At 38.5% G+C, this 27,532-nt stretch overlaps 1 protein-coding gene across 4 annotated transcripts in view; it reads left to right on the forward strand.

Moving 5' to 3' along the window:
• LOC115434001 (serine/threonine-protein kinase MARK1) overlaps positions 1 to 27,532 on the forward strand; it is a 53,576-nt gene that overhangs the window by 14,927 nt on the left and 11,117 nt on the right. For 2 of the 4 annotated variants that reach the window (XM_030155648.1, XM_030155649.1), the window contains exons 3-14: positions 6,212 to 6,265; positions 16,078 to 16,126; positions 18,464 to 18,529; positions 18,889 to 18,959; positions 19,755 to 19,811; positions 19,989 to 20,225; positions 21,643 to 21,762; positions 22,400 to 22,499; positions 22,583 to 22,695; positions 22,782 to 22,974; positions 25,195 to 25,376; positions 27,388 to 27,479. In XM_030155648.1, the coding sequence (XP_030011508.1) occupies positions 6,212 to 6,265; positions 16,078 to 16,126; positions 18,464 to 18,529; positions 18,889 to 18,959; positions 19,755 to 19,811; positions 19,989 to 20,225; positions 21,643 to 21,762; positions 22,400 to 22,499; positions 22,583 to 22,695; positions 22,782 to 22,974; positions 25,195 to 25,376; positions 27,388 to 27,479 (1,334 nt within the window). The remainder of the gene's footprint in view (positions 1 to 6,211; positions 6,266 to 16,077; positions 16,127 to 18,463; positions 18,530 to 18,888; positions 18,960 to 19,754; positions 19,812 to 19,988; positions 20,226 to 21,642; positions 21,763 to 22,399; positions 22,500 to 22,582; positions 22,696 to 22,781; positions 22,975 to 25,194; positions 25,377 to 27,387; positions 27,480 to 27,532) is intronic. The other 2 variants (XM_030155651.1, XM_030155650.1) reach the window with 1 other exon arrangement.

Consider the following 27,532-nt stretch of genomic DNA (forward strand, 5'->3'; position numbering starts at 1 on the left):
AAGAGTAGAAGTTTAAACAATGGAGTGACATATGAGGACAAATCGAGCGCCCGCAGGCGTGGATATGCATGCACTCATGAGTCCACCTGAGTTTGGTCCATGACGGGAGGAAGCAGAGAGGAGAGAAGTGAGGTCTGTCTGTGCACCTGCCCACCTAAGACAGGCTGCAAATAGACACCACCTGCGTACTGCCTGCATCTACATACACTGCAGTCCGCTTTGCTCTCTCCCTGCTGTGCTGTTTGTTTTACCGACACTACATTGCTGTTACAAAGCTTACTTATTAGTTCCTGGGTTTGGGTTCAAGTAACTGCCCCTCTGACTTGCATTGTAGGTCTTGGGGAAACCCTGCTCGGGATGAATAACCTGAATTCTCTCCACCATGACTCAGCACTTGCTTTCTGGTTTTCCCCTTAACAGCCTGCTTGGGATTGAAGCCAGAGTCGGCATCCACTGAAGCATGCTTATTAAGCTCTAATAAGGCCAGACACACAGTAATGCTCTTATTAGGAATATTAGTCGATGCTTTCATGTTATCATTTGTCTCCAATGGGAATTTTTTTTACCTTTCTCTCATTTTTGCAAATCAGAGCTGAAAACCTTATTAAACAGCGATAACACAAACAAATTTTGAATGTATGCATAATGTGGAGGATAAAAATGAGAAAACAAATCTCAGATATGTACTTGTTTGGTCAAATGAAAAGTAATGTAGATGTAAAATGTCACAGTACAACATTAGTTGGAAAATTGAAACTGAAACAAAGATAAATGAAAAAAGTTATTTGTGAAGTGTTAAGTTTTTTAATGTTTTTTTTGGGGGGGTATGATAAATTGCTGCATACACATTTGTTATTCAGTCATTTTAGTACAGTGGTTCCCAACCTTTTTTGGCTTGTGACCCCATTTTAACATTACAAATTTGTGGCGACCCCAGACATTCAAAACTGAGACTTTTTTTTTTTTTTTTTTTGCCAAAAGTAATTTGTTTTGGATCATGTAATAGTTTGCTATACTATGCTGCAAATAAACATTAATTTTAGATGACATTTAGTCTATATAATGTATATTATTATGGACGGAGGCAGAAAAGCCAGGTGTAGATTACTGCACAAAGTGAGAATTTTATTTTCCTTGGTCAGGATATGTACAGTCAGTCCAGCTTGGATTTACAAGGCTGACAATTAATACTGAACAAACAATAACTCAAACTATGAATTATGAAAGAGCTGCAGCATCTGAAACCGACCACAATGAACATTTGGAAGATAAACAGTATCACAGTACTTCAGTTTCAGCTTCAGAATTTGTCATGTCTTTTATGTACTCACCATACATTTTTTAGTAGCAAGTTTTTATTTATATTTTTATCAGTTACTGGAAATTTCAGGTGACCCAATTTGAATTCCAGGCGACCCCATGTGGGGTCCCAACCCCAAGGTTGAAAAACACTTTAGTACTTTATGTGTTACATAGTTGTGTTGCATAATCTATTCTAATTGGTCACTTACTCCTCTCTGTGGTCTATTATTTCAGTATCGATGGTTGCTCTTATGAATCACCAGCTTGTGGTCACATTGTTGCTATGGGCTCAGTTCTGATTTTCAAACCATTTTTTTCATTTGGTAATAACCAGGTTAATGTAGACCAAACCAGTCATTATAAAACACAAGACCCTGCATCACTTTGGTGGGATTTATTTTGCAGTGATGTGATCATATTTACAATTTTGACCATTGGTTTGTAATGGTATAAGCTTGATTGACTTTATTTCCTGCAGGTAACTGACATTGAAGCAGCGTATGACTTTCATCACAATTTTGTTTTTCAAATTTGTAAAACCCCAGTGATAGCCTAATTATCACTAATCCATTAGTCTTTCTGTGCTTATGCACCTGAATCACTTCCCTCACAGTGAACAACTTCAAAGATGACTCCATCATAAACACAGTCCACTGCAGAACAAACTGAAACATCACTTGGGCCTTTTCGGAAATTTTGTTGCTAAGTGCATTGTGGGAATGGGATTTCCATGCAGCAGCAATTTGGCTGTCTCTTTGTGAGTGCTGAACCCAAATTTCGCCTTTACCTCCTTGCACTAACTATACTCATTCTTTAAAACAACCCTGGTGGACTGTATTATTTTATGTCGTAGCGATCTGGCTCATTTTCTTGCAGAATCTGTGAGAAGCTGCTTTCATTTGGTCACCATTCCCACAATGCACTTCGTGACAAAATTTCCGGAAAGGCCCGAGTAGGGATTTAACGATATGAAAATTTCATATCACGGTTATTGTGACCAAAATTATCACGGTTATCATTGTTATCATGGTATTGTTGAAATTGTGCTGTTCAAAAAGTACTAATGCACACACTGAAATAATTTAACCAAGTTGTATTAAAAAAAAATAATAATAATAATAATAATCGGCACAATGTACCTTCTGTTGGCAGAAACATTCAAATATTAACCCTTAGTGGTCTGAGCCTATTATGTCCGTTTTTCAGTCCTTTTGATTTTGCCTTTATATACTATATAAACAAATGTTTACTATACCCATATTTGGGATGTTTTTTTTTTTCAGCACAACTTCATTTATATCATCTGTCTATTATTTTTTCACTTTAACCTACTATATCAACATAAAAGGACTAAAGACACACAAAAGAGATATAAAATCCGATTTGAAAAATGTATATAATTTATTGCATAAATAACACAAAGATGCTTAACAAACCTTTTCAAACACTTTAAAAGTGAATATTGGTTCCAAGTATTAGGTATAGAAAATCAAAATTACAATGAATTAAACTATACTCAAATATTTGACATAAAAGCATATCTTTACATAGGCGTTTTCTCCGGAAAAGCACGGTAATCAAACACAGTTATCATGATAATTAGAATTTAAACGGTAATACTAACCGTCTGCAATTTTACCACGGTTTATCATTATACCGGTAATCATTACATCCCTTGGCCCAAGTGACGTTTCGGTTTGTTATGTAAACAAGCGGATTGTGTTTATGATGGAGTCATCTTCGAAGTTGTTCATCATGAGGGAAGTAATTCAGGTGCATATATGCTGCTTTAACAAGCACGAGCTTGGAATAATCTTGAACCTTCTTAAAATGGTTTGAAATGTGAAAAAGACATTAGAATACACCCAATAAACAACTCCCACCCCTGAGGTCCCAGAGGTCATTCCGCTCTAGAGTGGTTTAAACCAACAGACCAGCAACCGGCTGACGTTGCCATCCTCAGAGCTATGTGCTTTCAGTAATGTTGTTGTAATTACCCTTGGGGTTGACCACAAACTGAGTCTTCACCAAAGCACACTAATGGCATCCAGTTTAATCATTCCTGAATCTGTGTAAAAAACACTTTAAACATATTTGTGTGGAAAAACAAATTAACAGAGAAGACCATTTGTATCAGATCAGTGTAATTTCATAACATTGTAAAACTGCTCCGTCAATCACTTAATGTATAATTGATGGGTTTACTGGTGAGTCTGCACTATGGAGCAGCTTGTGGCTTTGTGAAAGCTGCTGAGGCTTGAGAAAGTGAGGGAAGCAGGTCTGTTTCAGGGAGCACTTTGGGGTGATTATTGAGATGGATGGATCAGACTGCTGCCTAGCAAGATCTGCCGAGCCAACAGTACATCACCACCCTGCAGAGACATACGTACTGACACTGAAACGCAGCTACACAGGGACAGTTGACTTGTGAGTTTGTCTGCATTAAAGGGTCAGCGTGTGATGTTTAGTGACATCTAAGTGTGAAGTTGTAGCCCCTTGTCAGAGCCAGTGTTTGGTGGGTGATTCTCAAACATATTAGGTGACAGTGATTTGCCTTAATGCTGGATGCCACCCACCACAAAATAGAAAAAAAGTGTGAAGAAGAAGAAACCTGTTCTGAACTACTGTAGAAAAGTGCCTGCAGAACATGATGGACTGTAAAGAGACTTGGATCACAACGAAGAGAAATAGTACATTCTAAGGCAGAGGTGTCAAACTCATTTTAGTTCAGGGGCCACATTCAGCTAAATTTGATCTGCAGTGGGCCGAACCAGTAAAATAATAACATAATAACCTATAAATAATGTCAACTCCAAAATTTTCTCTGTTTCAGAGTGAAAAAAGTAAACTTAAACAATGAAAATGTTTACATCTACAAACTATCCTTTCAAACAATGTGAATAACATGAACAAACTGAAAAAATAAGATAGATAGATAGATAGATAGATAGATAGATAGATAGATAGATAGATAGATAGATAGATAGATAGATAGATAGATAGATAGATAGATAGATAGATAGATAGATAGATAGATAGATACTTTATTGATCCTTTGCAGGAAATTGCTTTGTTACAACAGCAGCAGTACAAGAAGAAAAACACTCTGACCCATCGCATGAACATCCCACAAACAGCCATCAATGGAACAAATAAATAAATAATAAACAGAATAAAAGATCTATCTATCTATCTATCTATCTATCTATCTATCTATCTATCTATCTATCTATCTATCTATCTATCTATCTATCTATCTATCTATCTATCTCTCTATCTCTCTATCTATCTATCTATCTATCTATCTATCTATCTATCTATCTATCTATCTATCTATATCTATATCTATATATCTATATATCTATATATATATATATACAATACAAGTATATAAGTGATACATAATACAAATATAAGTGTAATTTTAACAATATTCTGCCTCAGTTTATCATTTCCACATGTTCATTATAACTTACAGATCACTACAAATACACAAAACATTTAATATCAGGCAGAATATTGTTAAAATTGTACCTACTTTTCTTAAAACATTTCAGGTTGTTCATATTTGTTCAGGTTATTCATGTTTTTTGTGAAATTATACTTTGTTTTAGTGTAAATACGTGAAAATATTGACATTTACAAAGAGAAAAATTTGGAGTTGTCATTCATTGATTCATTCATTTTCTGAACCCGCTTTATCCTCACTAGGGTCACGGGGGTCGCTTGGAGCCTATCCCAGCTACATAGGGCGAAGGCGGGGTACACCCTGGACAAGTCGCCAGTTCATCGCAGGGCTGTCATCATTTATGTTATTATGATAGTATTTTACTGGTCCTGCCCACTTGAGATTGAATTGGTCTGAATGTGGAACCTGAACTAAAAGGATTGTTAATATCTTCAGTGTTTTTTTGCATTTCACAACTTCATCCTAAGGGCCGGACTGGACCCTTTGGTGGGCTGGATTTGGCCCCCGGGCCGCATGTTTGACACCTGTGCTCTAAGGCCATGTACATACTAATACATATTTCAAAACTTTGGTTCATTGACAACTATCGTTTATATGTTTTTCCATTTTAGAATCTCTTACACTGAGTGTTTTGGTATCTCTCCCATCCTGTTTTAAGTTAAAAAACTCGAGACAGACAGAAAACACCCACACCACTGCCTCCTGAGTTGTCACACTGATGTCATAAGTATCAGGAAGAACACAGTGTCAATCTTAATTACCAGCTGATAATTTAACATAGATACTAGATTACAGGAGTTTCTTTCTTTTCTTTTCTCTTTTTTTTTAATCATAGTAAATGTTGAGTTGTTTTTCAAGCAGTCTTTTTGTCAGCGTTCATGTCTTGTGCTGTTATTAGCTCTCCTGGTAAAGTGATGTTTGTTTGTGTCCTGCTGGGAGTTTGTAACTGAGTTTTTAGTAAAATGACTATATGGAAGTAGATAGTTTTCATTTAAAAATGCTGCCATAAATAAAATTGTGTTCACGTGGATGTAGTCATAGGTAGCAAAAACACAATTCTTATTTTTGCACGATTATACACTAACGAAAACAGAGTTATAATAAACTGTAATAAACATTGAATTTCTGCAATTCTCTAAAATCCCCTAAATCTCATACTTCAAATCTATGAAACTGCAATATTATATAAGTGATATCTCTTATTTTACATTTAAATGAACAAAAAACAAACCTCATCATGTTTTAATGGGTGCCACTATGATTCAGCTGTGATGTGTTTTGACAAAACAACTCACAGCAGAATAGTAAAACACTGAGGTTTATTCATTTCACTGTTAAGTACAAAATATAACTTGTTTTGACGTCTTGGTAGTTATCTCCCTTCAGTCTACGCCCCACTCTCACACCTCTGTTGTTTTTTTCTTCTGTCTTTGTCTCTAGGTGGCAGTGAAGATTATAGACAAAACCCAGTTGAACCCCACCAGTCTACAGAAGGTAAGCCATGCCTGTGTTTACATCTTGTTTGTGGTGATTCTGCCTTTTCCATTACTCATTCCTAAGTGTTCTTGTTGTTGTGTGTCTCTTACTCTTTGAACCCAGGATGTGCTGTTTTACATAATGTAATCAGATGCAGCCAGGAGAGACCACAGGGCTTGTTTAATCTCCAGCCTCCCCCCTCTTTGCCCCCTCCACTCACTGTTGGTTTGTGGTTAGGAGTGGCTAAAAATACTCCTGCCTGCCCGTTTGTCACTTACCCCTGACTAGCAGTCATAACCAATTAGAATGAAGGGTTTGGGACTGTTTCCTGATTACTGAGTCCAAATCCAGCTCTTTCTGCTGATTAACCTCACACACACACACACACACACACACACACACACACACACACACACACACACATATACAATCCTCACGGTAGATTAGACCATGTGGATGCTTTAGCATGTGCTAGCATTTGCTTCTCTCACAGCTGAGTATAATGTAAAATGCAGGTGTACAGACATGTTCATTCATAGTTGTGATATTATCACAGCACAGCTCACCAAGGCTGAACTTTTAATTTTAGTGTTTTGCAAAGGGATGAACAAATTGCTAAGCAACTGCCCTGGTGACACATTATAAAAATCAACCCTTAAATCCATCACTACACCAGTGTATAAAAGATGGATGATGTCTTGTTGGATCTCATGGCCTTGTTCTCACTATAACTCACTGGAAAGAGAAAAAAAATCTTAATGACAAAGTAATTGGCTTCCCAAAATGTCTGCACTGTTACAGTGGGTGACGAGAGGTGTGTTTGCGCGTTAAATAAAAGATATGCAGGCTGGGCTAATGAAATGTGCATTGTTGTAGTGGGATAATGTGAAACTGAAGGGCAAATTTGGTTCTTGGCTGAAATCCTGCTTGTAATCCTGTCTTCAAAACAAGATCACTTTTAGCATGATACAGTGTGTGGTATTGTTCTACACAATCTAATTGGCTTGGATCTTAATGGGATCTGACTGTGATTCTTCAGCCAATCAGTGCAAAAAGCGCTGTGAGAATTGCTGTCTAATCTGACTGAGATGCATTTCATTTGGTGAGTCTTTCTAATCTCTGCACATTCGGCTAATGAACATTAAAGAGGCGTACTATATGTGTGTGGTATCAGAATATAAACTAACTTATCTTGTCTGGGTCACGAGCGGTTACATATCAGATCGGTCATGTTGTCCGCTGCCTGGTGATGAACGTAGGAGGACATACGTATCATGTGAGACTGCAGACCAATCAGGTCTTTATGTTTAATTATTCAGTGGTCCTTTCAGATGTCAGCTGCAGGCAGAGCAGACCTGAGAGAGGTCATCATGTACACGTCTTATGGGTTTTTATGACAGATGTGCTATTATTGGAATGAATGTTTTTTGTGCGTAGGTTGAGCATTTTTTGTTAAATTTAATGTTTGTGTATTTATCTATGTGTAGATGCTCTCTTTATGGAATGTGTGTACACTAATATGTTTAAATGTCTTCTGCTTGGTACTATAGATTGTTGTAATGGTATACAGAAGTACCATCTGCAATGCAGAAGCTTGTCTTATAATGCAGCAGTCGTCTCCTGAAGTCAATCGATTGTCTCATTGACTCAGTGTCCTATGCTCTCCTTGTGAAAGTTCAACTAGGGCTGAATTTCAGTTAATGTCCACATTGATACCATTTTTGTACTTGGACCAGTCTGTTAATTTAGAAAGATCAAGTCCAAGCTGGCAAGAACATCCTCTGAATTCCGTGGTTCACAGTGCTTGGTGTCTTTAGTGCTGCAGGACTGGTGCGTTAATTGTATTTAGTGAGGAGTATGTTGTACACTGGCATTAATGTAAACAAACACACCTTCAGATTCTACCTCTAGGGCTTAGAGCTGATTTTTTTTGTCGACTGAACTTCATTTGAGAGTAAAATCTCCCCCTTCTCTGTCTAAATACTGTCCACAACCTGTTGGATTCAGCTGAACAGTATATTTGTTTAGTCTCTTTTTTTTCCCTCATCGCGGCATGTTAATAAGACTAAGCTGAAATTTCTGTGGAAGCACAGATATATCATCCTGTAGAGACCATGTTGTTATTGATATCGGCTGTTGGCAAATAAGATGATAATTTCCACATGGAAATGTCAAATATTTATTTGGTTGTGCCAAAATATATTATCATAGGTTGTTTCACAGATTTGTGTGTAATTGAATTTGAGGTCATTCAAAGAAGGCATGAAAGACAGCTTCTCAGTTATTTTTTATAGAGACATGCAGATATAGATTGTTTTGTTTCCTTTGCACAAAATATGGAATAAATGACAGCAGCAACAACATAAACAAATGTAGAAAGGGATTAGCCATTGGCCGAATTGTGAGTCAAAACATTTGTTCTGACCCAGAATTTCACAGTCAGTGCATCTGTGGAACTGGCTGTTGTGCCTCTAGAGCAAGGGTGTCAAACATGTGGCTCGCAGGCCAGAAGTGGCCTGCCAAAGGTTCCAATCCGGCCTGTGGGATGAATTTGCAAAGTGCAAAAATTACACTGTAGTGACATAAAAATTGCTTGGTAAATCATTATTTAAATGTAAACGACAATTAATTTAAAGTATTAATACCCAGGCATACCTGCAGAGTGAAATTGTGAGGTACACATGAAACTAGGGATGCATCGATTCCGATACGAGTATTGGGCATCGGCTCCGATACTCAGTGTGTGTACTCGTATTCGTACTCGTAAAAAATATCCGATACAAATACGGCCGTGTGACATTCACAGTTCAGTAAAGCAGGTACGCGGCGGTGAAATAATGTGTGGGGAGTGTGAAGAGTGTGGAGATTTTTCAAAATAAATGACGGTGCTAAAAGTAACACTGACTGCAAGTAACATTACAGACACAGACAGATACAGATGCAGCGTTCTGTCTGTCCTCTGCGTACATTCCATCCGTTTTCCAGGTGCTGGCGGATGCGTACCCAGACAGAGAATACCAGCGGAACCGTCGAGGTAGAGGATCTGTTCAAAGAACGACTGTGTGAGTTAGAAAAAAACTACTGACACATTTAGGACAACTATCCATGGCTGGGCCGGGGGTATGGAGCGGTGCGGACCGCTGCCAGCAGAAGTGAAAACTAAATTTATCGCTCATTTCTCTTTTCTCTACCTGCTGAAGCTAAGCTTTTAAACCTTACCAGCGAAAACGCTGCAGTATTAGTATCACATTAGTGTTGCCTCTGTTGTCTCCATGTTTGTTATTACTGACTTTCTTCTTCATAAAATTTTACTCTTCTTCATTGTATTTGTCCAGTATGGTTAATTAAGTGCGGTGCCCCCTGGTGGATTAATTGAGAAATGCTCATTCCAACACATTAAATGTCAGTAGCAGTACTTTGTTCCACTCAGACTAATAACAACGACAATAAAGCACATTTACAAAAGCAACTAACAACTGGAACGGGATTAGTAAGTACTTGTATCGGTACGTGGTATCGGCAAGTACTCAAATGTAAGTACTCATACTTGTACCTGGTCTGGAATAAAGTGGTATCGGTGCATCCCTACATGAAACGCACGGACGGGTGTGGGAGGGTGAATAGTTTGTAAGATGGGGGTGGTGGTGAGTGATTCGTAAGACCGGGGTGGTGGTAGGGGTTGATGGGAGTTCTCCATAAGTACTGGGATGTACCTTACCTATCTCTCTCTTTGAATATCAGTGTCTCTCTCTCTCTGTCAGTCATTACACACTGAGTACGCACAGGCCGTATGGCTGCAGGCGCCAATGTTAATACCAATATGTCGGGACTGCAGGAGTAAATGTGGCATTCCTGTTTTAACTTCATTTTCCATCATGCAGCGTGGTACTGCGCTTCTGTGATTGTAAGGCAGATTGTATTCCAAACTGACTAATATCTCCGAAAATATTGGTCCTATCAATTTACAGAGATATTTCATGTGGAGATGGGACTATTCCTCAACTGTAGGAACGAAATTTTCCAGGGAAAAATGTCTCAGTTTGTCAGAATTGTGCCGATACACACACAGATGCTCTGAGACCTTCCAGTATTATGATATAGATTTTACTGGTCCAGCCCAGTGGAGATCAAATTGGGCTGAATGTGGCCCCTGAAAGAAAATTAGTTTGACGTCCGTGTTCTAGAGCTACCTGACTTGTCATGCTTTCACTTGGTGTGGGAATCACAGAACAACACTAAACAGTCCACAAAAACAGTGACATCACAATACAGCAATTCCGTGATACTTGATGCATTGCAAGAACTAGTAGGAAATACCTCTATAAAGGTAAAAGCAGGAATTCTATATTTATTCACTGCATTGTGGTATCAGTGTCATAGAATCTGACAGCTGAGACGAAACTATATATGAAAAATCTTAGCCTAGTGCTTCTTCAACACCACACACTGACTGAAACTTCCTTCATGTGAGTTATATTCATGTCAGAAGGGACACCCTGTGGCTCACCTGGTAGAATATGTACCACATAGCTATAACCAGGGCATTCACAGCATCTCAACTGTCCATTATAACGGTTCTAAATTGGCCATAAAAACTATAGATAAATATTGATATTTGGCATCAGTAAGGTGTTGCAAGGGAAAATAATGCAATATATCCCTGTATTGATATTTTGAGTCGCCCCTACTTCTCACTTTTACCCCTGAAGAAAATAGTGAATGAATAGATGTTAGAAATGAGCAGTCATATTTAAATTCAGCCTTTTGCCTCTAACCACATCCATAGGCTGTTTGGCTTGAACTATGACTTGATCATATCACAGTGTGTATTTCCAAGCCATGATGTAAATGGCAGAGAAGAGCTATTTCTAGAGACAGCTATAAGCAACCAGGGAGCGTAATTATTAATTCAGTGACTCAGGCTTTTTTACATGCATGAAAAGGTTGAAGGATTTTCTGATGCATCAGAAAATCTGTCCTTGTCTCGTTCATTCAGTCTGCTTTGAATGTCCTGTGCTGAGGGTGAACTAGGGGCAGAACGGTATTAAATGGTCTATTTATATTGTTTGTATTGTGGTATTCTGTGGGTGACAGAGGTTTGAGAGGTCTGATGTGTTCAAAGACCTCCTACTCTTACCGTTAACAGCAGTACTTTCATGTTGGCCCATCAAAATGCCACTGATCTCTCTTTTTATGGTCTCAGAGGAGGTGTAGCCTGTAGACACACCATCTGGCACTGTAGGCACAGCCAGTGCTCTGGCAGATCCTATAGAAACACATGCATATACATGTGTGATTGACACGTACTAAAAAATTCACAAAATGTTTTGGTTTATCAAGTAGGGTATATTCTAATCTGATTAACTGGAGTTGAAGTTTGAAATTTTTTTACTTTCTACTTATGTAGATATTATATCTAAGCAACTGAAGGGCACATAACACTATGCATAGTGCAAGACAGGGAATGTTAAAATCTAATTTCCTTGAGCTTATCATTGTCTTCCCAGTGTTTTTTATTCCCTCTGATTTGTGTTAAGAGAGGCCAGAATTAGTCATGAGGTTAAAAAAAAGATCTGGTCTGTTCTTTATGGGCTATCGGCGTTCTCTGCTCTAGTGTGACTTAGTGGCGGTTTTGAGTGTAACAGGAAATGAGGTCAGCCGTGCTTCCAAAGCATCTCCTTAGATCCACCACAGGAAATGCATCACATGTCGTCTGTGGTCAGAGATGTTGAGGTTGTCATGGTTTTTAGGCATTTTAGACCTAAAATAGGCCTCTCCGTTAATCCCCTCTTTTACTGAGCAAACACTGCTCTCATCCCACCATCCCACTGCACTCTCTGCTTTTCTAATTTGTAAGGAAGAGCTGATTCTTTTCATTTGCTTCAGCCAAATAAAGGAGATGGCAGCAATGAACTATCAGAGAGTCATGTGACCTTTGAAAAACAGGTTTCATTTAAAAAACTGTAAACGGTTATCTTGAATTGAAAATAAATCCTTAGTAACACATCTGTTCACTGATTATTCAAAAATAATGCTTATTTTCTCAAATGAAAAAATGACCATTATGTGAGCAACACCAAAATGAACTAAAAACCGCTCATTTTGGCACGCTGGCAGTCCATATATTAATTTTCTTTTTTAAGAAATCATGCTCAGTGTAGGTGGACACAGGAAACTCCAATTTTGCTTTAAAACATATCATTTCAACACACAAATGAATTTTCTAATTAATTTTCCATTTGGATAATGGATAATATGCTATTTGTGTTGTGCTAGTTGCAAAAGGCTCCACATGAGGTCAAGCTCTCTTAATGGCTGTTGTTTATGTCTGTTTTGCGCCTGCCACTCAACATTAGCCAATGAAACACTGTCGAGCCCAGGGGCGAGAACGTCCATGGTGTTGTTCATATGAGTGGAATGTGATTAGACAGACAGTACTGTCGTCCAAGTTGAATCATGACACAAATCAAATGTGGAGGCGGCTAATATATGGATGTATTCACACGCTCATCAGTGGGTTCACTATGATCTATGGTTATAATTAAGATGAATGTAATGGCTCTGTTTGTGTTGTGCCTTTAGAATACAACAGGAGCAGAGAGATAAAGGTACAGATGAGAGTTGTCTACATGCTGAAGTACACACTGAGGTTATTTTCAGCTCCTCAAGAATTGAGGACAGGATGGCTTGTCTGAATGTCAGTCACACTGATCTCTCTCTGCCCTTTTGTTTGTCTTTCTGTCTTTCTTATACAAACAATAAGCAGTAGTTATTTACTGATATGAGCTTTAGAGGTCCTATTTGTGCACATGAAAACACGCACACACACAGTCATTAGAGGGATGAGAGCTTCCAGGCTTCCAAGCTACTCATCCTATCAATAATCTCTATGTTGAATGAGCAGCTGCGTTGCTGTGACTGAAATAGTCCAGCCAGTTCCTGTAAGTGTTCCCAGTCTGATAGCTGCTGCTCTGCTCCTTCTGCATGGGGACTCTGCTGTAATTACGGCTAGTTTGGGAGACTGGGCGCCCCTGGGTGGCTGGAACTAGGTCACTGGCACAGACTACTGAGATTCAGACACACTCTGAATGATGTGTTTTCATGTGTGTGCAACACAGTATGCATTGTGTTGTCATTTCCCTCAATCACAGATTTATTTTTATTGTCCAAGTTGACCATTTTAATTTAAATTTAAGAGCATCATAGCAGCGGGTTTAGCCCAGTGCTACATATCTTTTCAGAACTACCCTTAAAACCGTTGCCCATCATGCTTTGAGCCTACACTATGCATTTGTGCTTGTATATTTAGCAGTATTCATACCAGACCGGATCAAAGATCTCAAACTCATTATCTCCCATCGGCCTCTATGATGGATACATTGCTATTGAGCTCGTATTGACAGGCTCTGTGTTTGTTATTGTCGTTTTTTTTTCCACCGCCCATCTCAGATTTGTTCTAATTTTTGTTTCCAAGTGGCTGCACGCGTGCTTCCCATGTGAGGGGCTTTAGGGCAATGACGCAAACAAGAGAGAGAGGGAGATGGAGAGAGAGGGAAAAGGCAGAGAGAGAAAGAGATAAAGATGAAACACTCCTCCTGTAGTCCATCAGTCATTCAGAATAATAACAAAATTCTGACTTGACTGGTGCATCACATGTTTAAGCATGTGAAGAGATGGGAGCATATAGTGGCAGTGACTTACATGTTTATTCTTGTGTACAGAACATGTTCTGGTTATTGTGTCAGTGCGTTTCCACTCTAATTGACTTTGTTACCATGGGGGATCCTCTCAGGCCAACACAGCAGCTGATAAATATGGAGCAGGGCTTGTCACACAGGAAGAGCTTGCTAAATTGGAGACACTCAGGAATACAAGAATTCAAGAGTAAAGCACTAATAATTGATTTTTAGTGATAACATAAAACTTATTATATGGTTATTTAAGATGATTATTCTGTTGAGACACAGTAGAGAATTTTACCCTAGAGGTTGTCGACACAGGTTTCTTGCATGTACAATCGGTTATTATTTAAGACCTCTGCAGCAGCTCTCTGCATGCTGGGTGTGCTAGGTCTAGTGAAATGAGAGATGTCAGAAAAAATGAAAATGAGAAGCAGGCGAGCAAGTAGAGACAGACAACAGAAGAGAGAAAAAAGAGAGGGAGAGCAAGAGAGTACCTGCATGCTGTTGGAGCAGACTGTAGCCGAGAGGTCCCACAGAGTCGGGCCTGCTCACACTGGTATAATGGCTGTGTTTGATGACCTAGAAACAAAAACTATCCCAACACTTATGTAAGGCCTAAAAGGCCATTAGGAAAGTTACACACACTCAAACATACAGACATACACAAATGTTTAGGTTTTGGGTTGTGTGTATGCTTTTGCCAATTTACATTATATGTATTAACATAGAAATGCACTGTAATATGATTTTATATGTAAATTTAGAAAGACACACATCATGTCATTGAGCTAATCCACATTTAGAAATGCATCATGTCTGTTATGAATATACTAATGCACTCCAAATTGAATTAAATATGTTTTGTAGAAACTGAATAGGTCAAGATTATGTCATTTAATATTTTAATTACGTATTGTCAACTGTAAATAAAAATAGATTCAATTGATTTTTTTTTTTTTTTTTTCAAAGATCATGCAGTGTAGTTTATCTGGAGTGATGTCTGCCGATTTTCTATCCAACAGACTGAATTCAGGCCAAAAGGGCAAACTGAGGGCATACAAACCACTTCAAGCTTTTGCTGATGCTGAGAATCACCAAAACAGTAAAAAGATACTGCAGGGAATAAAAACTGTCAATACACAAATCTGACACTACACACTTATGCATACACACACTGTCTGCTTATATTTTAATTTGACATTTTGACACATGATGTATGTGTGTGTGTATGTATATATATTTTTCTTTCTTTTTAACCTAGGGAAGAGAGAAAACATCACTCGTGACCTTTTTTCTTATTCAATACAGTCAGCAAATGAGCAAATCTGTGTTCTGTCTCAGGTAGCAGTAGATGCTAAATCCCGGTGGAGTGAGTGTTGAAATATAACACTCGACACAGCCTCAGCACGACTACGAAGCAGCAGAATGTAAATGATTCAACAGCACCTCTAAGTGGTTAGTGGAGCTCATCTGATATAAACACTCACGCCACAGTACTGGTGATGGGTTCAGATCATTATATCTGTTAATGTGCTCCTGTATGACTCTGTCCTATGAGGTGCTTCAATAATAGACACATTTGCACTTAGACTGGTTAGAAACCCTTCACATCTGCACAATATTCTTTTTTGGGTGTGCAAATTCTGCTAGTATGATATTTTTTAAAAGTCTAGAGCTAAGGTATGATTAATCTGATTTCTGCATCTCTTTTTTTTGCATATCCATATCAAGGTGATTATAGTGGGCAGCAGATGTCTAACTGGCTGTAAGCCTGTGTGCTGCTTCTCTGCAGTGGCTGGCTCTGTGCAACACTGCTGACCGGCTGCTCGGATGGTTGACTGGCCGACTGGACTGCAGCATTTCAGCGGAGTTGTAGTCCTGCTCTTTATCTGTGTCGGCTGGGCTTTAGTGCAACGTTGTCACTGCATCAGTCATATTACTTTACACAGAGCACAGTAACCCCGTGATCCTCAGGTCTTATGTTCCTTTGGAGTCTATTCCAGAGCCACATGAATACACACTTAAGAGTTTGTCATGGCTAAGCTCCCTAATCGCAGCTTAATAACCAAGTTTGTGCTGAGGGGAACTGGTTTTAACGTGCTTTTGCATGTTTTTGCATGCATTTAACAATCCTCTCTGTCTCAACAGCTCTTCAGGGAAGTCAGAATAATGAAGATCCTGAATCATCCAAATATAGGTAAGTTAAAGCCTACAGACAGGACAGTGTAAGGGCTCAGACTTCATTCAGATTACTATTAAACCAACTCCCAGCTTGACGGTAAACCAGCTAAAGATGTCACATATAATTACTAAGCAGCAGAGATCCTGGTTTATGTTCTATCTCGTGGAGCTCCTTTTTCCAATAAATACAACTATCTATTGAGTGATATCATCCGATTCAATAGATAATAGCAATACCAAGATAAAGTCTTTAAACCGTTTTTATATCACCCATAAAACAAATGTCACAAGCTGAGGCATGACCCAGCATTTTTTAGAAAGCTTGGCTTCCAGCGCAGCGAATTTTACTCACATATTTTAAGAGGTGGCAGAAGTCCACACGGTCTTTATCCCAGCAGAAAAACAGATACTTGGGTGAAAAAAGGCCTCTTTACTGCAGTAAAAGTGAAAAATTACAGGCTCAGAAATGTACTCGATGTACAAAAATAAAAAGTAGGCCTTTGAAGGACATTTCTACAGGGTGTTGGTGTGCAAAATGAACTCGCATAAGATTAATGTAATGTGAAGCCTATTAAACCATTCTAAGCTTAAATGAAATATCAAAACATTGTGGAAATAATGAACATTAACTTTGCTCCATCGTGCATCATCTTACATTAAAACAGCTTTTTCTTGTGTTTTTCATGTGTGGTATGGACAGGTAGATCCAGTGTATGCTATTGTTTCATCCTTTTAGGTGCAGTGATTTCTAAAATAAAAATTATAATTACCATCAAATGCTTTAAAACGTATTATTATTATTATTATTATTATTATTATTATTATTATTATTATTATTATTATTATTATTATTATACCCCTACCTGCCCCAGAGGGCAGGGGTATAATAAAAATGGTAAATGAATGCCTTTTTAAATCTTTCCTGTTACTAAATGCAAAAAATGATCTTCACAAAACAACCAATGGACATAAAACATATTCGTGCCTTTTTGAGAGGAGAGGAATTGAAAATTGGGAATGACTTCAAGTACTTTGGTGTGACATTATATTCAACATTAAGTTTCTAAAGGGTATCAAATACAGTGAAATTTAACCTACAGAATTTAAAACAGATTAGGCTGTTTTTAACTCTTACTGCTGCTAGAATGTTTTTATACTCCATGATTCTCTCACATATTGAGTACTGCATCACAAGCTGGTCCCTAACAGATGTAAATGTGATCAAAAAAATAGAAACACTTTACAAAAAAATACTTAAATGTCATTGATAAAAAAAAATAAATAAATAAATAAAAAACTACTTTCATTTCATCACTGTAACATTTCAAGTGTAATCTGCTGAGGTTTGAGAATTTTACTTTTTTTTTTTTTTTTTTTTTTTTTAAATTTGCATGTTTTGCTCACAAGGTGTAACCTGGACTTGCCCCTCCTCCCATGTCTTTATTTTTTTTAAACCAGACTCACAGTGGGGCCATTCCAGGTGTTCTCTAGAGAAGACTATGAGGTCCCACACAGAAGAACCACTTGGATAAAATACACTTTCAGTGAAGGGAACTAAATACTAGAACAGTCTACCATGTATTCCACCTTTAAAACTCAACTCAAACAGGGGCTTAAAGCAAACCAGCCCTGTGACCATTTTTAACTCTTAACTTTTTAATATGTTCTACCTTTTTTCTGTTGTTCTTTTTATTGTTCTATTTGTAGGTTTGAATTGCATTTTCCCTCTAAACCGGCATATTTGCATCGAATATTCAATACAGATGTTCATTAATGTGCATGTAAATTTTAATTTGGCTTGTGAGGGTACTGCACCCAGGTGGGTCTGTAGATGGATGTCGAACACTTGAATGAGTATCCTGAGTTGCTGAGTGTGAAGAATCAGACCTGTATTTGTCAGGTGATACACAGCACCTGTACTGAAAAGACATGAGCCTGAATCAGCTTGAACAGTGACTTCCAGGTCGCCACATGATGCATCACATGTGTTTTATGCTAAGAACAGCAGTATCCATTCACACTCATGGATTTACCTTATGTAAGACCTGACGCTCAGCTGTTATGTGAAAATCTTTACATTAATGTGTCTCATTTTTGCCTTTAGGTTGCTAGGCAACCAGCTCCTGCTACAGCATCACCCTCATCTGAAACATAAATGCTGTCAGTGAGCTTTATAGAAAAGAAATGAGTTGCATTCAAACACTACAAACCATCTTAATGTTTTTTCTTGTTTAATCGATATATATAAAATCTCATCTGGCACTAACTTTGAACCTTGTTTGGTCAACACATTGTCAAGTTATTTGCCTTTTCCTCCTCTTCTCATCCCATTTTTTTCTCATTTCTCCTGCAGTGAAGTTGTTTGAAGTGATTGAGACGGAGAAGACCCTTTACTTGGTGATGGAGTATGCTAGTGGTGGTGAGTGAAACATCAGTGCTTAACTGCTTAATACATGACATTTGATGTTTTTATATTTATCTACATCTAGTGGGTGCACAGATTATTTTAATGAGCAGACACCAGACAGAAACACTGAAAGCACTGCTTGCTATCGGTTATTTTCTTCTACATCCTGCCTAATGTAGCACTCGTCACATAGAGCTCTTTATAAATGTATTACTGTGCTTGAAAAACATTCCATATGGTGGATGTTTTCACTTTAAAACCACTCTGCTGAAGGCATAAAAATGAAGTTAAGGTTTTGTTTTAGTCATCATTATTGTCATTAATATTACATCAACATTGATTGTTAATTGTATATTTCCTCCGTTCTCCAGGAGAGGTGTTTGACTATTTGGTTGCTCATGGCAGAATGAAGGAGAAGGAAGCCAGGGCCAAGTTCAGACAGGTGAGTCATCAATATAGCAGGCCTTGCACCTCTGTCGTCACTCCACCACTGTTTTAGAGGGAAGACTGCACCAAGAACAGGCTTCGTCACTGACTGCAGAGGAAAGATGGAGTGCAGATAGCTTAGTCGTACAGAGCAGGGGGGTTGAGAAACACTTCCTTATAGATGCTACTCTGACATCTAGTGGTGCCATAAGAGCAGTAAGGCTTCTATACATTAAACTACGTATGTGTTCCTTTGCTCATTTATACCTGCAGAATTAGTGCAAGTGTTTGTCTATTCCTACAAATGGCACCTGTAGCCGGTCACAGTTAAGGCAAAAATCAACATCCAGTTTTGTCACATCCACCGATTTTGTGTTAGAAATGCTTTGGTTATATTTGTGGATGAGTCAGAGAAAGTGTGTGTGACAGTGTGGGCAATGTGTTTGTGTGTCTGTGTGTGTGTGACGGTGCAGTAGACTGAAAGGGACAAATGTTGATGCTCAGGTGGGTGAGGTGTAAGAGAACGGTGTGTTTTGCATTTGAATGATAGGTTTCCTACCATATGCTGCCGAGATTTTCTTGCCAGGTGAAAGCAAAACAGCTTCGTCTGTGTTACCTCCAACTGTGACTTTGGACTGGAAAACATACAGGTCTGAAAAAGCCCACAAATGAGAGTTTAAAATTACCGGATAGTATGGATGTATGACTTGGTGGTTTGTGCTCATGACTGTTTGTGTCCTCTGTTCTTCAACATCTTTAACATTTGGGTTCTTGACCAATACACACCCTGCGCTGTGTGCTTGTGTTACAGATTGTGTCTGCAGTGCAGTACTGTCACCAGAGGAGGATAGTGCACAGGGACCTAAAGGTGAGAATCTAAACTGTGCTGAGTTGATAAGTCTGGGATCAGATTTCCCCTGCCCGTCCACGTATTATGTTACATTCATTTAGCAGGCCTTTTGCCTTGAGAAACGTGCAATCAATCACATCCCGTTCGTAAATTTAAAAAAATGACATTGATATGTTCCATCTCTCCCCACCTCAGGCAGAGAACCTGCTGTTAGACGCAGACATGAACATAAAGATAGCCGACTTTGGCTTCAGCAACGAGTTCACTGTGGGAAGCAAGCTGGATACGTTTTGTGGCTCCCCGCCCTACGCTGCCCCGGAGCTTTTCCAAGGAAAGAAATATGACGGTCCAGAAGTGGACGTGTGGAGCCTGGGGGTCATCCTCTACACACTGGTCAGTGGATCACTGCCCTTCGACGGACAGAACCTAAAGGTGGGACACTTATCTGAGTTCAATCCAGCTGTCTTTCTTTCTTTCTTTCTTTCTTTCTTTCCTTCTTTCTTTCTTTCTTTCTGTCTCTTTCTTTCTTTCCTTCCTTCCTTCCTTCCTTCCTTCCTTCTGTCTTTCTTTCCTTTCTTTCCTTCTGTTTCCTTCTTTTCTTTCTTTCTTACCTTCCTTCTGTCGTCTTTCTTTCGTGCCTTCTTTCTTTCCTTCTGTCTCCTTGTCTTTCTTGTCTTTCTTTCTTTCTCTGCAGTTTATTCTTTCTTTCGTTCTTTTTACCTCCGCCAAGGAGGTTATGTTTTTGTCGGTGTTGCTTTGTCTGTTTGTCTGTCTGTCCGTGTGCAAGATAACTCAAAAAGTTATGGATGGATTTGGATGAAAATTTCAGGAAATGTTTATACTGGCACAAGGAAGAAATGATTAAATTTTGGATGGTGATGGGGGGGGGCACTGATCTGCCTTGGTGGAGGTCTGCACTCTCCAAGTGCTTTTCTAGTTTCTTTCTTTCTTTCTTTCTTTCTTTCTTTCTTTCTTTCTTTCTTTCTTTCTTTCTTTTTCTTTCTTTCTTTCTTGACTTTCTTTCTTTCTCTGCTGCTTATGTTTAAAGACCACACAGCTTGTTTTGATAATAATTCTATCAGCCCAAAAGCCAAATATGTTTAATTTATAGTGAGAAGGCAGAGTGAAACAAAAACCTCTTCGTACCTCCGAAGGTGGATCCAGTGGATTTGTTTGGTATTCATACTTGCCCTTATCTAAATAGTTGCAGCAGATTTGTCTTGTACCTGTTGACCTGTGCTAATTGATGCTGTCATCATGAAGCTCATTTTTGATGAAGTATTCCAGCCGTCATGAATAAATGATGCTTGTAAATTATGTATGCTAATCTGTAGCACACACAGATAAAGCTATCCTCCAAAAATATATGTAAAAAAACAACAAATGTTGCAATATTAAACAAATCTATGTCTATGTTTTCTTCAGTCTATAAAACACAGACGATGAGTCAACTGTTTTAATCCCATGTTGTGGTGAACAAAGGTAATAAGTAGATGGAAAGTAACACATCCAGTCAGTTTTATAGCAGAAGAAACCTGCCTTCTTGTAACTGTTAGGAAAGTAAACCAGCCATTTTAACTGAATTAGGATGTTCTACATGAATCAACTAAAAGTGGGCCATTTATTTAAGTCCATTAAGTGTGGAATTTCCTGTTTCTATCACTTGGAACGAGACACTCAAGCATATTCCACCCAAAATCATGACTTTTATTGTTGGAATGCAGCAAGTCATGCAAAAGGAGGACACGTTTTGACTTTTAATTTACTTTCAGAGCAGACAGGATGATATGTGTGTGTTTTTATATACATATTTATGATGTGTTTTTCTGCCTGTGCCTTGCTTATGTAGGAGCTGAGAGAGAGAGTCCTGAGGGGAAAATATCGTATTCCTTTCTACATGTCCACAGACTGTGAAAACCTGCTGAAGAAATTACTAGTGCTCAATCCTGTCAAACGGGGCAGTTTGGAGGTACTGTCAGCATTTACATTCTTGTGTCCTCACAGTTATTTGCTCTCTGTTCTGAAAAGTTGTTTTTTTTTTCCTCAGCCTGCTGGCAGTTAAACAGACAGCACTAATGACTTGGAATAATTATTGTGCGTCATCTGCAAGGACATAATTGCTGTTGTTAATTATGAGCCAACAGAACATTTTAATTTACAGTCCTTCAGAAGGATCAAGGGCCGGTCGTCATCATTCAGTGAATGAATAAAGATGACAGAAACAAAACTAAATGTTTGGTAAAGCTTTGTATGCTTCGATAAAATTCTTGTGGTTTAAAGTTTATAGTCGCGGTCAATCATGGTGATACTATAGCTTCTCTACTATTGTATGACATTACTCCATATCCACTCTGTTCATAGTCAATATTTCCCCTGCACTCAGAACCAGGCAAAAGTTCAATAGTAAAGATTTCTCCACCAACAATAAAAATTGATCTCGCTGTTGTTGATCCTCTGCTCAACTTATAATTTATAATGACTTCTCATCTGCAGCACACATTTGTCCTTCACTGAAGCATCTTTTGTGTGTTACGGTCTAGGATATTAGCATAAGCCTGGAATGTTAAATTATATTCACTAGACCTAATTCTGTCGTTCGTCATCAGCAAATCATGAAAGACCACTGGATGAACGTGGGTCATGAAGAGGAGGAGCTTAAACCTTACATTGAGCCTGAGGCGGACTTCAGTGATTCATCCAGAATAGGTCTGTCTGATTCTCTGCTTGCGTGTCTTCATGCTCAGTGCACTGGCTCGATGTTTAACACGTTGCCCTCTGTCTGCCCACAGAGCTCATGGTGACAATGGGCTTCCCTAAAGATGAGATCACAGAGTCTCTACAAAACCAGAAGTATGACGACGTCATGGCTACGTACCTGCTGCTAGGCAGAAAAGCACCAGAGGTCAGTGATCTCAATAACCAGTAGATATCGCATAGTGTTTTGTCATCGCGTCACTCACCTCTTACATATCCTCTTGTGTGTTTCAGTTTGAGGGCAGCGAGCCTCTGACTAATAGCGTCCTGGGCCAGCGGCAGCGACCGACCAGTGACATCAATAACAGCTCCAGCATTTCTCCCGCCCATCCAAAGGTCACACGCAGCATCTCGGCCAATCAGAAGCAGCGCCGCTACAGTGATCATGGTGGGGATGATGATGGTGGTGGTGTCGTAGAGAAGCCAAGTAAAGTAACCCGTCCTCTGAGAGTGCTGCTGGCTGCGTGTTGTGTAGGGAGAAGCTGCTCTTAGTCACTGAGGATAATAATTTCAAATCAGTATCCACCCTGATGTGTCATTTAAAAATCACTGGCGTGCTACCAGCTCAGGGGGAGGCTGTAACACTGCTAAATAAAGCAAATAGAAAATCTATAATTTCCTATTTGGAACAGTGCAAGTATCATATTTATTCCTGTCACTGTGAAAAAATGCTATTCCTGCATTCGATGATTCATAAACTGTCTGCTCAAATGAACACATCAGTGACTCAACCCACATACTGCACCGGTTGTGTAGCAGCTTCCTCCTATGTCATGTGGGGCCATAGTGTCTGGCGCCATCTGCTGGCTGGCTGCTTTCCTGCAGCACCTCAAAGCATGAGGAGGGAATAGCTTTACTTTGTACCTGCTCACATTTGCTATGAACTTTTTGAGCACAGTGTTGTCGTGACTGACTGACAATGATGTGTAAATCTTGGCTTTGAGTGGCTTTGCCTGTTGCTGTTACATTTATGAAGCCCTTGCCTGTTCCACGTTATGTTCTTGGTTTTAGAACCCGGGGCTGGACAATATATTGATTTTTTAAGGATGGCCCAGACATGTTCATTTAATTTATTATTAATTATTTTTACCATACATGTTAGGGCTGCACAATATTGGTAAAAACTGACATTGCGATTTTTTTTTTAACACTGCTATATATATTGCGATATGAAAAAATACTTAGAAGTATATAATAGCTGTGTGGTACCGACGTAAATGGTCAAACTAATTAGTTGTGTTTCGTCTTGTTGTGGCAACAGGTGGAAGGCACTACCGACACTGAACACATGTTTCAAAATCATCATTCTTGTAGCCGAAATAATTCCCGATAACTGACGTTGCTTTTCTTTTTGGCACCAAGTCTTCCTTTACGGTGAATTTCTCTTGTTCGTTGCTCATTTTTCAATATGGTTACCAGCGACTCACTCCAAACTGATTCAGAACAATTGTGATTGGTGGATAGCTGTGCACAGTGTGTGTCACATACCCTTAAAATTAGATGAGAACACACTGAGTTCATTTGCCTCCTACATTGCAGGACCTGCGATGTGACTATTGCGCACACGTACATCACAATGTCGATGCTCAAATGATATATTGTGCAGCTCTACTATATGTCAAATCATTATTTCTTCCTAGGATTAATGCTGACAATTGAGCTTGAGTGAAGTAACAGTTATTTGTGTTTTCAAAGAGTAGTTTAGGGCATTTTCTTAATAAAGCATTACCAGAACAGTGGAATATTTAAGAAAACTACATAATTAATTAACAATAAATTACAGTGATAACGTATTTGTTCAACATCAACATTTCCATGGATAATATAGAGTGAAATAAAATATTGAAATGCCTTGTAATTATGTAGCTAACAATCCAAACAAAACAAGAGATAAGAAAAAAATTACAGTATACTATCTCTATTTAAACTATACTGCAATAATTTAATTAGCATTTTATTGCCCAGCCCTATTTTAAAGTACACCAGCATAGTTTCAAAAGAATAACAGAAAAAAACAATATCCAATGTACTGATATAGTTTGATGTTGCAGTGCATAACATGTTCCTTCCATAATGCATCAGTGTCTACTTCATTCCCACCTGCAAAAGTTTCATTATGAATGGAAAAATGAATGAAATCTATATATACAGTATATTGTTTGTTTTGTGGTGTGTACATCCACCAGACGTTCAGTTCCTTGTTCCTGTAGTGAGATAGTCTAACCTGTACAAAGATAAACAAGTACAGAGTGGACTAACCAAACTCCTCTGGGGCTGACAGACTTTAAAGAACCACTGTGAACCAAATTAGTCTGGCAGCATTAATTCAAAAAACTACCCATGATGCAAAGCTTTCTCTAAAACTGGTCGATTTTAAAATAAATATTAGCAGAGCAGGAAAGTTAAGATGGCAACATAATCTGTATGGAATTGAAAAATTGACAAGAAAACTCTCATTTTCCTTTGACCCTCATGACGTCACACACACGACTTTGACTTAACTGAACATTTAACCCACATTTTAATCTATCACCATTCAGTCTATAAATACTAAGATATGACTTTTATCGCTTAGTCATATTAGAGCTGCAGAAATATGTGGATGGGCCAAAGGATATTAATCTTGGTGTGTTTATGTCTGTCCTAGTGGGCCCATCTGTGCCACCCGCGGTGTCATACACAAAGCGTGGCCAGGCTCTAAGTGTGGAAAGCGACCACAGGGAGGAGTGGGACGGAGCACGCCGACTGGAGCTCAACACTTCAAAAGGAGATGTTCCAGCCTCTCCACTGGGGGTGCAGGAGAGAAAGAAAACCACAAGTGCTGTAGGGGTGAGAATGACTCTGACATTTACAATACCACTTACAATATCTAGAACACAGGCGTCAAACATGTGGCCTGGGGGCCAAATCTGGCCCGCCAAAGGTTCCATTCTGGCCTTGCAGGATGAAAGTGCAAAAATTAACCTGAACAATCAAGGCTGTCCAAATCATTTTGGTTCAGGTTCCACATACAGACCAATGTGATCTACAGTAAAAATAACAACACAGTAACCCATAAATAATGACAACTACAAATTTTCTTTGTGAAAAATTTAAATGGAAAAAATAAGATTACACTGTGAATATATTTACATTTACAAAACTATTTTTTCACAATAAAATGCAAATAAATACAGAAATATGAACAAAGATGAACAACCCGAAAAGTGCAATTTAACAATATTCTGCCTGTTGCTAAATGTTTTGTGCATTTATGGATCCACTGTGATCTGTAGTTGTGTTAATAATATGCGATGTAATATTGTAGAAATTGTTCAAATTTTAGTTCCAAACTCAAAAAGTTTAACAATATTCTGCCTGTTACCAAACGTTTATGTAACACTGTGTGTAATGTACATGTATAAATAATAAGTTGAGGTATAATTTTGTTTAAAATTGTGCTAATTTTTCAAATGAAATTTCTGTTTTTTCAAGTTATTCACACTTTTTTGTAAAATGTAAATATTTTCATAATTTAATTGTTTGCTTTTTTTTCTAAAACAAAATGAAAAACTTGGATTTGTCATTATTTATAGGTTAAGTCATTATTTTACTGGTCTGGCTGGCTTGTGATCAAATTGGGCTAAATATGGCCCCTGAACCAAAACGAGTTTGACACCCCTGATCTAGAATTTTTTGTCAGTAGTAGTTTGTCACACACGTAAACGTGCACCACACACCGAAATTTGTCTTCTGTCTTTAACTCATCACTAGATCATGCATCACACACACTCCATGCTAAGAGCAGTGGACTTGCCATGTCAGGCCCCCGGGGAGCAAATGAGGGGGGGGTTAAGTGCCTTGCTCAAGGGCGCATCAGCCAAAAACACCAGTCCAGGGAATCAAACTGGCAACCCTTCGGTCACAAGCCAGCCAACTCTCCAGCCATCTAGGCCAAGGCTGCCCCCAGTGGAATATATTTGTATCTATATATTTACAATATCTCCACTGACACAAATATAGATCATGTATGGATGCAAGAAAAACATGGCTGAGCACCGTGGCATTATAAATCTTATTTTATATTATTATTATTGTTATTATTATCATATTTGCACCATATTGTTCCTGTTTGTACCATATTAGTCAGTTTTTGTAAAGTTTGGGGTCTAATTACAGAACTACGACTGCAACTTCACTGCTAGATACCTCTAAATATTGCACACCGAACCTCTAAGCCAGTGGTTCCCAACCTTTTTTTGACTCGTGACCCCATTATAACATCACAAATATATGGCGAACCCAGACATTCAAAACGGAGACTTTTTTTTTGCTAAAATTAACTTGTTTTTGATCATGTAATAGTTTGCTATACTATGTTGCAAAAAACATGAATTTTTAGAAGACATTTAGGCTATATAATGTATATCATTATGGAAAAGCTAGGTGCCAGGTGTAGATTACTGCACAAAGTGAGAATTTTATTGTACTTGGTCAGGATATGTACAGTCAGTCCAGCTTGGATTTACAAGGCTGACAATTAATACTGAACAAACAAGAACTCAAACTATGAATTATGAAAGAGCTGCAGGATCTGAAACTGACCACAATGAACATTTGACAGATAAACAGTACCATAGTGCTTCAGTTTCAGCTTCAGTTTGTCTTGTCTTTTATGGATTGTGATTATCTCTCTCAACTCACCATTTATTTTTTATTGAAAGTTTTTTTTTATTTTTTATTTTTATCAATTACTAGAAATTTCAGGCGACCCCACGTGGGGTCCCGACCCTAAGGTTGAAAAACACTGCTCTAAGCTTGTAGCATTCAGTAATTAACTAAACCTTTTCTGCTCAAATAGACCAATGGATCGATGACTCGTAGGAACACTTATGTGTGTGAACGATCTTCCACTGACCGCTATTCAGCTATTCCCAACGGCAAAGACAGCAGGTAATAAAGCACACCATCCAAACTGTGTTCTCCAGTTTGTTTTTTCCTTTCAA

The sequence above is a fragment of the Sphaeramia orbicularis genome, chromosome 15, assembly GCF_902148855.1.
Source record: "Sphaeramia orbicularis chromosome 15, fSphaOr1.1, whole genome shotgun sequence".
Lineage (NCBI taxonomy): Eukaryota > Metazoa > Chordata > Actinopteri > Kurtiformes > Apogonidae > Sphaeramia > Sphaeramia orbicularis.